This window comes from Sabethes cyaneus, chromosome 2 (genome assembly GCF_943734655.1).
Source record: "Sabethes cyaneus chromosome 2, idSabCyanKW18_F2, whole genome shotgun sequence".
NCBI lineage: Eukaryota > Metazoa > Arthropoda > Insecta > Diptera > Culicidae > Sabethes > Sabethes cyaneus.
In genome coordinates this window covers 30,919,949-30,932,639 of record NC_071354.1, presented here as the reverse complement: position 1 = coordinate 30,932,639, position 12,691 = coordinate 30,919,949, and the positions used below count along the sequence as shown (strand labels likewise).

General features: G+C 43.0%; 1 protein-coding gene across 2 annotated transcripts in view; it reads right to left on the bottom strand.

Moving 5' to 3' along the window:
* The window catches only part of LOC128734459 (6-phosphofructo-2-kinase/fructose-2,6-bisphosphatase), a 63,173-nt gene extending 56,041 nt beyond the window's left edge, over window positions 1-7,132 (bottom strand). For both annotated transcript variants that reach the window (XM_053828670.1, XM_053828671.1), the window contains exon 1: window positions 6,857-7,132. In XM_053828670.1, the coding sequence (XP_053684645.1) occupies window positions 6,857-7,127 (271 nt within the window). In that variant the 5' untranslated portion in view covers window positions 7,128-7,132. The remainder of the gene's footprint in view (window positions 1-6,856) is intronic.
* Between the last annotated feature and the right edge of the window lie 5,559 nt (window positions 7,133-12,691).

The window sequence follows — 12,691 nt, the reverse complement described above, 5'->3', positions numbered from 1 at the left end:
AGGACAATTGCACGGCCAGTTGCTACAATCCTATTGACTCTAACAGCCTCAAACCACAAGCCTTCATACTTTTTAAATTGAGAATGTAGGCCGAGTATATTGTCGGCGAATATCAAACTGGTTTTAAAACGGATGGACCGAATGCTTACCTGAGACAGATCGGAGATAAGTACCAGGAGTACAACTAATAGATTCATAAATCTAGTTGTGTATTTTAAAGCGACGTATGATTCAACCAAGTGCAAAAAATTAATTTTCATTCAAAGGATATTTGGTTGGTAAATGGTTGGATAATGCGTAAAACAGAGCCCATAGTGGTCCTTAGCCTCTTATCCTGCAACTTCTACCTCCTCGTTGTACCAGCCGGAATACGAGCAACATTAGCGGAGATCGGGTAACCAACCCCGGTGAAAACTAAGGTCGTATACCAACAGGGAAGGAGGCACAGTGTGTCTCGACACTGTAAGATGGCAGCCCCATCACGAGACTCGGTAGCGTAGGCCTTGGTACGGCTACCTACCTAAACCCTAAAAGCTAAAAAGAGTCAAGAAAATCTTAATCGGAACATTCGGCATGGACTAAGGCGACAAAATAAGGGCATGGAATGGAAACTTGGTACCTGAAACTGCAGATCACTAAAGTTCGTTGGTGGCGACAGCGTGCTGCTCGATCAATTAGAACCCCGAAAGTTTGGCATCGTAGCACTGCAGGAGATCTGTCGGAAAGGCGAGAAGGTGTGGATGATCCGTGGCGGCAAAGCCCAATTTTTCCAGAGCGGTGGAGCGACCGACGAGCTGGGAACGGGCTTCCTAGTGTTGAGCAAAATGCAAAATCGCATAATGGACTGGAAAGCGATCAATGAAAGAATGTGCGTGTTGAGGATAAAAGGCCGTTTCTTCAACGACACCATCATAAACATTGAAGCATAATCATAAGCATAATCATCATAAACATAAGCATTATACACACGAAGGTATACCCGACGACGAGAAGGGAGCGTTCTATGCGCAGCTGGAGGCAACGTACGACAGCTGCTCACGACGGGACATCAAGATCGTCATCGGGGATATGAACCCCCAGGTCGGCAGGGAAGCAATGTATAGACCGGTGATCGGGACCCATAGCCTGCACACCATATTCTAGGATTTGGAGGAGGAGAAACTACCGGCTCTCCCAGATTTTGTTGCGTAATCTATCTCCAATAGCAAGAGAATTCGTAGGGCAGTATCAGGCGGGCTTTATGGGGGCTCGTGCTACTACAGATCAAATTTTTACTCTCCGATATATCCTCCAGAAATGTCGAGCAACATGTCGGGCAACATACGATACAGTTGTACGAGAACAGCTATAGCAGATAATGCACGAGTAAGATTTTCCGGACAAACTGACGCGGCTTATCAAAGCTACTCTGAAGTGAGTGATGTGCTACGTGCGCATCTCGAGTCCTTTAGAATCATGCAGGCGGTTGCGGCAAGGGGATGGACTGTCCTGTATGTTATTCAATATCGTTATTGAAAATGTGATCTGGCGAGCAGGCTTCGAAACGAGAGGAACGATCTTCAGCAAGAGTAGATAACTTCTAGCCTTCGCAAACGACCTCGACATCAGTACTAGAAACCTTGGGACGGCGGAGGCAATCTACGCCAGAATAAAAACGGAGGCTAGGGGATAGGGTTACAAATCAATGCGTCGAAAACCAAATATATGGTAGGAAGAGGCTCCAGAGAAAGCAACGTTTGCCTCCCATGGACAGTGACTATTGATGGTGATGAACTGGAAGTGGTTGATGAGTTCGTATATTTGGGATTTCTGGTAACCGCCGACAACAATACGAGTAAGGAGATTCAACGACGCATTCAAGCTAGAAATCGAGCCTACTTTTCCCTCCGCAAGATGCTTCGATCTGGGAGCATACGCCGCCGCACAAAGCTGACGATGTACAAAACGCTAATCAGACCGGTAGTCCTCTACGGACTTGAGACAGTAACTTTGTTTACGAAAGACAAACGTGCACTAGCCGCATTTGAACGAAAGGTGTTGCCGTCTATTTTTGGCGGAGTACAAACGGAATGCGAAGAGTGGCGGAGGCGTATGAATCACGAGTTACAGGCACTACTTGGATTCCCATCGTACAGCTGGCGAAAGTTGAGGGACTACGGTGGGCCAGCCACCTCTCAAGGATGTCGGACTGACTGTGCAGTGAAATCCGTTCTCTTCAAAATCCCCACCGGCACCAGGAATAGAGGGGCCCAACGTGCTCCAGGTTGAAGCCGACTTTCGTGGACCGTGGAGAGAACCGAGTACAATGGAGAGGAATTCTTGATACGGCAAGAGCCACCCCGGCTCTCGACTGCTAAAGTAGTAGTAAAGGATATTCATCCCCTTTGAACATACTATATGCGTCTTCTCTACCGATAAGTCGTGCGGTCTAATTTTCTCACACGTGCGTTCTCATTCTAACGAACACACTTGCATGAGTGTCTCTTTCGAGCTCCTTGCCTTATTTTCCCATGCGATGTTGGTCGTCATTGCACCTTGAGCAGTTGATACCGATCGCTCGCGACTCTTACAAGAACGTTTCAGCGAGGGCGAAGATAAAGAGGAAAAGTAAAGCAAATTCCAATTCTCTCGGGTGGTTCCGTAACCACAAGGTAACCGAGTCTGCTTTGACAAGCGAGTGACCGTGAGTTCGAATCTTAATAGAATCAGGCCATTCGATGTAAAGTGACTTTAGCCTTGGTTTATTCTCAGGCCCCTCATTACCCTTCTTTCATGCAGAATGACCCCATAAAAGTACTCTTGACAGTGCAAAAAGTCACTCTCATAGTTAAATGTACTGGTCAGCCTCGTCGGGGATGGCTGCACGCATCAAATTTATTAAGCATATCGCTCATTCAATAGCGATTGTAGCAAAAAAATGCAGTGCATGTTATACAACAAACACCCGTGCGATATCGCAATAGATCACCGATACTGGTCGCAGTGATGAGTCCAGACAGGAAAAAAGCTAAATCTGGTCGCTCACGCTCACGAGATGCTGGCGTCGTGAGTGGGCTGTGCAGGAAGACGCAACGGGGCTGTGCACTCGAATGCATGCATCAGCGACTGTTTGTCGTACACTTGCGTCGTTTCGGATGCTTTGCAACACTCCCGAAAAGGTATCTATCGGCTTTTCTGTTCAAAAATCGAATGCTTATCGCGTCATGTTGCCACTTTAAAGTACAGGATTCACGGAGGCATAAAAAGGAGTATCAACCAACATACGGAAAGAATAGCTTAAACTAGTGTTAGTTACTTTTGAAGATGCTAAACGCTAACCTTCGCACTCTGGTGGTGTACACAACATACATGTATTCAGCGACGCTATGGAGTATGAATTCAGGAAATTCATTCACAAAGCAGAATTGAACCGTTCGTTTCCCTGAACATATCGCTTGCTGTTGATAGAATAATTAAAGATCTATCCACAAAATGCACAGCAAAAATAGCTCCAAATGTTACTCTGGCCAAACTCGAGGATAAAAATAAGACGGAGAAATTTGCAAATTCTCATTTCAACTTGAAAACATCCCCTAAGAGTCGACAAATAAAATAACTGTCAAACAGGAAGTGTCAAACATTCAATATTTTGTTGGACATAGAAAGCTGCAGACCAAATTCGCACGAACATGCTTTCGTAATCACGCTGCCTCATTCTGACGGCATCGAATGAATGGAAAAACTAAAACTCCACGGATAGATGCTTTTAACTGATTTGGTTCCACTAAGATGTCACTCCATCATTCAAAATACAGGGGGAAGGTGTACACGCCACTACTTTCAATTAACCAACTTCGCAAAAACTGTAAATTAAGTCAACTCATTGATTATTAATATTCTCGAATGCCGCGAGAGTCCAATTCCTTTCTAAGAAGATTAAGAAGTAAATTATAATATGAAATACACTATAGTGCGAATTAAGGAATGAATAGTGTTAACAAATGTATTATTAAACGCTGCCCTATTTAATAAACATATTATAATTTGAGCGACACAAAATAAGGTCTGCTAAGGGTTTCTTTCGAAACACTTGCTGATGGTCGGTTCAAACATTCAAAAGGTGAATTTTTCAATCCCTGCTCAAATCAATCGTCAGGAAAGTGGATGAAACCTCAACCGCTGTGATTCAACATTGCCTTGGAATGTGCAGTGCAAAAAGCACATAATACACATAATGGAGATCGACCGAAGGGCTGTGAAAGTTTTTTAGGTCTTAGTACGTAATCAATCGATTTGGACAATTTCGTAATTACTTCATTTATAATGATCTCCAGCATAGATGAATATCCAATTCCTCGTTCCCATGCTTATCTTCTAGCTCCAGCTGGGGAAAATTTCTTTTTGTATCCATTCCAAAAAGTCCGGAAGCAACCCGGAAATTTCAACAAAAAGCGTTATCTACAAGCTTTGTTTTATTTTGAGATCTAAAGCTGAGTTTTGAAAAATTCGTTCCCATCACTAACGCTGCAAAATCGATGTAGCATTCAAGACGACATAAAAACCATTTTGTTCTATTGGTACACAGTTCGATTGGTACAGCGTACTGCGTATAATTGTGACTTAGTCATCTCTACCTAGTTCCGTATTATTATTAACACCACCTTGATAGGAAGCTATCAGGTTTATTAAATTTATTATTTATTAAATTCCAGCAATTTCCGTGGCCGACACGTGTCCCTCGATCGGTACGATTGTATGAAAACCATAAAAACCCTACCCACAACTCTGCCGTGTGTGCGCAAAATAATAATGAGTTCTGTACAATAATATACAGGGTGATTAGGGTTGCATGTTAGTGTTTTTAATCAGTGGATGTTTCTTGAAAAGTGGTTTTTCACCCAAATGAAAGTAACTTTTTTGAAAGAGTAGTCATTAGATTTTAAAGTCTGCTGCTGTATATTGTTTGTAGCTTTGAATTGTTCGAAATCATGTCATATCTCTGACTGCTTGCCACATTTGTGTAATCTGATTAGAATAAAATGTAGCTTAGAAAATTCTGGATCGTTTGCTTGGTCTGCTCTGACTAAACATCGACCATCTGTCATTTTAAGAGGTGCAGTTCATTTTAAATGATTATTTATTTCTTTTTTTAAATTTATTTTAAAAATGGAACTACCGCTTTCGAAAGGGTTTTGCTCTTTCCCGTTGGTTGGTTGGTGGTGTCGTCAAAATTTACCTCGTTTAATATTATGCCAAGAATGGCCTGCTTCATCACCGAATTTCGATCCCTTGAATTACGCTGCATGGGGATGCATGCTCAGTAATGGTTGGACGCACAAAAAGTCACTTTAGTTACTACATATTTGGGACGACAACCTCAGAAAAACTGCTTCGCATAATGATTGAAGCAAAAGGCGATTCTATCCAAGTTTGTAATTTTGAAAAATCAAAATATAAGTTTCTCGAAAAATAATAGTTATTTTAGAGTACTTGTTTTAATTTATTAAGAGAGTGTTTTGTTGACATGCAACTTAAATCACCCTGTGTACATAACATTCCATGTGTAACCGATTCGTTGGTGCATCTAACTATTGTTCGTCCCTGTGGAGTGCAGGAAATTCATAAACAAAATACAGGAGGTATTTTAACCTTCATTATACAATTGAAAAACAAGTACCACACAATTCTATTATGAAACAATTAATAATCGTCCAAATTCATTCTCAATTGGTAAAGCTTTAGCTCATATCAAGTTGCTATAGCTCAAATCAAGTAGGTATGAGATATTTTACATTTTGCAAGTCTAGTTTAGCAGAAAAAGTTTATTCGGACTGTTCCCTACACTTCTGAATAAAAACTGCGAATACCAGGCACCACAACGCATGTGAGTCATTCTTGCCTCTATTATCGATGTAAATGAATGCAAAAATATGTATATACGACGTTACTCCGCGACGGAACGGATATTGTTGTATCACATTCCTGCGGGATCGCACAACCACAATCTATCCATGGCAGGCACTAATGCAAGATTGATTCTATTTTTGCACTAGCAGTAGTAGGTAAAGGCAAAAGCAAGTTCACTGCCAAACCCGTCCTCACTTTCCATTCCCGTCCTTGGCTGGGGTTTGATTTCTGCTTGCACGACTGCATTCTCTTCGCATTGTTCGTCATTATTTTCACTTGCATGCATTGCATATATCTAACCGGTATGATCGATGTGTCGCCAATAATAATCGTCAACGTTGGAGGTAAAAAAGGCAAAAAAAGAAGTAAACGTGACTGCTACCACGTATCAATCAAAAGAAGGCATCAAACTATAACGACATACAATTGCGGATCGCGCATTTTCTCTGCGGATTCAAGCGAAGGAAGGAAGGGTGCACAAATCTGTGCAGCATCCGCCAGTCAGTTACATCAATCCCACCACCACCGAAGGCTGATCTATAGTGTCCGTTCGTATACCAAAGCGACCAAAGCCAATTGATGAGTGCAGGTCGTAGGTTCGCGTGATAGTTTTTAATTTCTTTTCATTCCCAGCTAGACGGATTGTAAATAACTATGCGCTGCTGTGCTGTGCCATGCCATGATGCCAAGTGCAGGCAGCACAAGCAAGCGCCATTCAAACGGGGCGGTGCAAGAGTACGAGCAACAACGGGAAAGTATCGTACGATGCAACTTTGCTACCGTTTTTCTCTCCTCAGTCCCCACACAACCCACCGTACCTGCCGGCCTGCACTCCGGCACTGCAAGCGCCAGCAGCACGATTGCGGCTATGCAAAGTAACGATTGTGTGTACTTGGTTGCACTGGCAGCGATTTTTCGTAGATTATTTTAGATGGTTTTCGCGGAAGGGAGGAAACAAAAGGGAACTCACCTCTGATCGGAAACGGTTTCGTCTGGATGGTCTCGGTGGTCGGCGGTAGCATCTTCCTGGTATCCTCGGACATTACACTTGGGCACAGTTGGATCTCGCTTAGCACATTGGTTTCGGTAAATTTTCCACTCTGGCTAGATGTGCGCACACGCAACGAACGGGACGGTGGAGGCGGCGCCGAAATGACACCACCGCCAGCCATTGCTAACATTTTACCCGGCGTAAGAGGCGACGGAGACGACACAACGTTATTACTCATGACTACGTCCATCTCGTACGGCTGACAATCGCGAACTGAAAACTGAACTGAGCCGCCTTCTCGGTTCTCGCACTCGCAGTTCAGTGTTCAGTTCAGCACAGCTGGCCTCGAGAAGGCCACCGTACAGAGCGCTACCCTGCTTTGTGGTAGGCTATAGTAATAGTAGTAGTGTCCCATGCGACAATCTACAGGTAGGAGAGAAAGAGAGTATGCTACCAATATAGAAGAGACGGCGTCATCGGCGTCGATGTTGCCGTCGTCGCTGGGGGGAATCATGTGTTTGGTGAATGTTACTATCACATGTCTGCCCGAAATTTACAGCGGTTCCGATAACGGGAGGACTGCTGAATCTAGTGTTGCTTGATACTGAATTCAAACCATCCAACACGTTATCAGTTTTTCTTCTATAAGCACTGAAGTAATTAATTCTAATAATTTATTTGATTGTTTTTTATGGAAAAGCTAAGTTACAAGTAGGCGCAGCCTCTCCTCGGCGTTGATCAACTCGGGAGCAAAACGAGCTCGTATAAAAGGTATAAAAGTGAGTAGGCATACGTATAGGAACTGTCACGTAAAAGTGGCATCATAATGATGGGAAAACAGTGATTTGTTTCGCTGAATCGGATGTTCTGCCGTATCTGCTGTCTGTTTATGTTTACGGTTCACCGATTTCTAATTCCAACGCGCACATCAACAGAAGATAACGACGCACGGCTCGAGGCGTACTCATCCAGCCAGTCTTAAGTACAAGTACAGTGACGCCGCTAAAACTTGGTTAAAACTACTCAAAATGCCCTTAAAGTGTACAAACTCAGATTTTGATCAGATTTACAGGTAGAATCATTTAAGAGTGCAGACTGTCTCATGCTGTCTGAAGCATATTGAAAGTTTTTTTTTGTAATGTTAGAAAAAATCGCAATTTTAATATTTTACAACTTTTTACCTTTGCTTAATGTGGGAAAAAGTTTAAGGACATACAAAAATTGTAAAAAGCAAAGCCATTAGTGAAAATCGTCCTTAAGAACTTGACCCTTCTTTATCGACAGACTTCGCAGCCGTTTATTAGAGTGCAGGAAAACTACGGAGCGAGTGTAAAGATGCTATTGACTCAACAGCGACACCGCCCAGTCAAGATTCGAGCCTACGATGACTGGCTTATGACTGAAACCAGCATCGTACAACATAATGTTATGGTGCCCAAAAGCAAATTGTTTTTGAAGAGAAGTAATGATTTTTTCGTTGCCAGACCTATTGATGTTTGTCATACATCATATAATTATAAGGTGGCAGACGGGCATTGTCTTGCGTGATTGCGTTCGATTACTGTTAATATTGAATACTGTCAATTTGCTGACAACTTATTTAGATTACCTTGTTGAACGATGGACGTAAATTTAACGTGTTATTTCAAGCGATTATGAGTCGGCGCCTCGATAACTATCCCAAATGTGGAGCTAGATCTGCGAAGTGGAAAAATCAATTCGGGAGGATCACATCAACATGACAATCTATGAGTCATAGACTATGACAATTCAGAATTTCGATTAACCTACGTTGCAACTCGTGCCAAAACTTTGCAAAGCAAGAAAAAGCTCGCAGTCTCAATTATTTAGATGCCGCTAGTTTTGAGTCCTGCAAAATACCTATTTCTATTTAAAATATACAAGGAATCGATTGGTGATGGCCCCATCTTATGCAGACTTCCATCAGCACTTACTTACTTATCCAGCCGAGAGCCGGGGTGGCTCTTGCCGTATCAAGAATTCCTCTCCATTGTACTCGGTCCTGGGCTACTCGTCGCCAATTCGTTGCGTGTCTCGACACACGCAAGTCGGCTTCAACCTGGTCGAGCCATCTAGCACGTTGAGCCCCTCTAATCCTGGTGCCGGTGGGATTCTTGAAGAGAACGGATTTCACTACACAGTCGTCCGGCATCCTTGCGACGTGGCCGGCCCACCGTAGTCTCCCAACTTTCGCCAGGTGTACGATGGGAATCTCTCCAAGCAGTGCCTGTAGCTCATGATTCATACGTCTCCGCCACTCTCCGCATTTCATTTGCACTCCGCCAAAAATAGTCCGCAACACCTTTCGTTCAAAAACGGCAAGCGCACGTATGTCTTCCGTAAGCAAAGTTACCGTTTCAAGTCCGTTGAGGACTACCGGTCTTATTAGCGTTTTGTACATCGTCAGCTTTGTGCGGCGGCGTATGCTCCTAGATCGAAATATCTTGCGGAGGGAAAAGTAGGCTCGATTTCCAGCTTGAATGCGTCGTTGGATCTCCTTACTCGTATTATTGTCGGCGGTGACCAGAGATCCCAAATATACGAACTCAACAATCATTTCCAGTTCATCGCCGTCAATAGTCACTGTCCGTGGGAGGCAAACGTTACTTTCTCGGGAGGCTCTTCCTACCATCGCCCTTTTTGTAGATGGGACAGAGTGCGCCTTCCATCCACTCCTCCGGTAGTTTTTCTTCTTCCCAAATCCTTGAAATTAGCCAGTGAAGTGCCGTTACTAGTGGTTTTTGGCCATTTTTGAAGAGTTCTGCCGGAAGTCGGTCCTTTCCGGTGGCTCTATTATTCTTCAGCAGACCGATTTCTCGCCGGATCTCTTCGAGATCGTGAGCCGGTACGCTTTTGTCATTTTTAGGTACTCCGAGGCTAACTTCCATTGCGTCTCCTGCTGCTATATCGCCGTTGAGGTGCTCATCGAAGAACTGCTTCCACGTGTCGACCACCGCGCGCTCGTTTGTGATAAAATCCCCCCCCTCGCCCCTACAAATGTCAGGTTTTGGTGTGTGGGCCTTGCGAGTTTAATTCACCTTCTCGTAAAACTTGCGGGTATCATTAGCCCGGAATAGTTGTTTTAGCTCCTCACGATCTCTGTACTCCTTCTGGCGCTTTTTCCTCCTCAGGATCGTGGTCAACTCATTCCTCGCTCGTCGATACTTGGCCAAATTCTCTCTCGTGGATCAGCAGCTGTACATAATTTGGACACTTACACCAAGATCAAATGGAAGTGTACAAATTGTGTACAGCTGCTGATGGGGTCCAAAATAGATTGATTAACCTAAAACCTCTGCAAACCGATTAAAACTAATTCAAAGGCCGGAGAATAAACTCGAATGGCGTCAATTCATTTTAAAAACATTAGAAGAGTTTAATTCCATACCGTTAAGAATTCACAAAGGTCCATTTTCCACTAGATACATGGTAGAACTTTTCTACACAGCCCGAAAGTAAAGTTTTTAGAATGCTGTCAGTTGTGATCATCGTCAGTTAATTAAACTTGCTTATCCTGGTGCGATGGCCTTTGACACATTCCAGCGTTACGGGACACTATATCCATCCCCCAAATCAGTTCTTACTGAACCAAATTCCTGGCATACAACTGGAAAGTGAAGCCCTCTTTAATCGTCAATTTTACAACCTATTTGCCGAAACAAGATCCAATTTACACAATGAAAATGGTTGCTACTTGTGTCCCGTAACGCTGGAATGTGTCCTTTAGGATTTCACCTGTATTACACTCCGACTCAAAGCGATGCAAAGACTTATAAAGTTCAATTGTTAACGTATATTTTGTAGTAGGTAGCGTAACCAACGTATTTTGGACCCCATCAGCAGGGGTACATAAATTGGATAGTTACAGCCAAATCAAATGGAAGTGTCCAAATCATGTACAGTTGTTGATGGGGTCTAAAATAGGTCTTGTGCTCAACCCCTCTGATTTTGCTCAACTCGATTGCTCAACTAGTTGACTAGATTGCTCGACTGGACTGATCGATTCGGCTGCTCGACTCAACTGCTTGATTGGTCAGATCGACTAGACTGCATGACTGAACAGCTCGATATAACTGCTCGTGTGGACTACTTGACTTAACTACTTCGACTGCTTGGCAGATTTGCTTGACTTACTACTCGACCCGACTGCTCGACTTAACTGCACGATTGAATTGCTCAACTTTCGATTCGACTGCTCGACCTGATTGCTTGACTGGACAGCATGTTTTACCTGCTCGACTCAACGGCTCGATTCAGCTGCTTGATTCCACTGCTCGATTGGACTACTCGACTCGACTGCTCGAATGAACTGATTGACTCAACTACTCGACTGGACTATTCGAATCGGCTGCTCGACTCAACTTCTCAACCCGATTGCTCGATTCAACTGCTCGACTAGACTACTCGACTTAACTGCTCGACTGGATTGCTCAATTAAGCTGCTCGACTCGACTGCTCGGTTCAACTACCCAACTCGACTGCTCGGCTGGACTGCTTGATCTCGATTTGACTGCTCGACTCAACTGTTTGACTTCTGTTTGATTCGACCGCTCGATTCAATTGCTCGACTGGACTACTCGACTCGACTGCTCGAATGAATTGCTCGACTCGACTTTTCGACTTAACCGGTTGGCCCGACTGCTTGACTTAACCATTCGTTTCGACTACTCGATCCAACTGCTCGACTGGTCTACTCGACTTAATTGATCGATTAAACTGCTCGATTTAAATGCTCGACTTGACTCGGTGTTAAATCAGACCGGACAAAGTCGCAAATTTTAAAAAAGTAAGTTAATGATAACAAACGATCAAGAATTTTCTAAGCAACATTTTACTCTAATCAGACTACATAAATGTTACAAACAGCCAGATGTTTTTATTCGGTTAAATGAAATCCAATACGGCCATAAAATAATTTTTCAGTTTCAGTTTCCGGCCATGACCCTTTTATGTACAACATCTTAGAGCTATATTATGCAATATGAGAACTCAAAGAATACTAATACAAAGATTAAACATCTTCGCAAATACTGGCCAATGGAATGTATCCGCAGTTTTCGGAATTCTTAACAGACATTTATATTTTCCGGATCGTAAGATTCGAGCTCAACTAGTCCTAATTATAAAAACATTGGTATGACATATTAACGTAGAATATTACACAAATTTTCAGTGTTTATTTAACGACTAGCCATGAAATTCTTTACAAGCTTTTGATTTAATTGCTGTAAAGTATAAAAATTAATAACTGAAAAGCACAGTGCCAAGAAGACCTGCAGAAGACTACTTAGAACGATAATTTTAATTGAAAATCTTCCAACCTGCTTATTTTAACTAGTTTTACATGTTAGTTGAAAGACAAGCATACACCAAAGCGACATCTATACCTATAAAGAAGGATTTCTGTCTGTCTGTCTGTCTGTCATGTGTTCCTTATAGAATCAAAAACTACTGAACCAATCGGCGTGAAAATTTGCATGTAGAGGATTTTGGGGCCAGGAAAGGTTTTAGTGATGGTTAGAGACCCCTCCCCCCACTAAGAGGGGGGGCTCCCATACAAATGAAACACAAATTTCTGCATAACTCGAGAACTAACCAAGCAAATAGAACCAAATTTGGCATGTGGGTGTTTTCGGTGACAAGAATTTATTCTAGGGTAATTTGAGACCCCTCCCCTCTTTATAAGGGGAATTATAACTCCTCTCCCCTTTAAGAGGGGGGGTTTCCATACAAATTTCCTCATAACTCAGAACTAATCAAGCAAATGGAACCAAATTTGGCATGTGAAGGTTT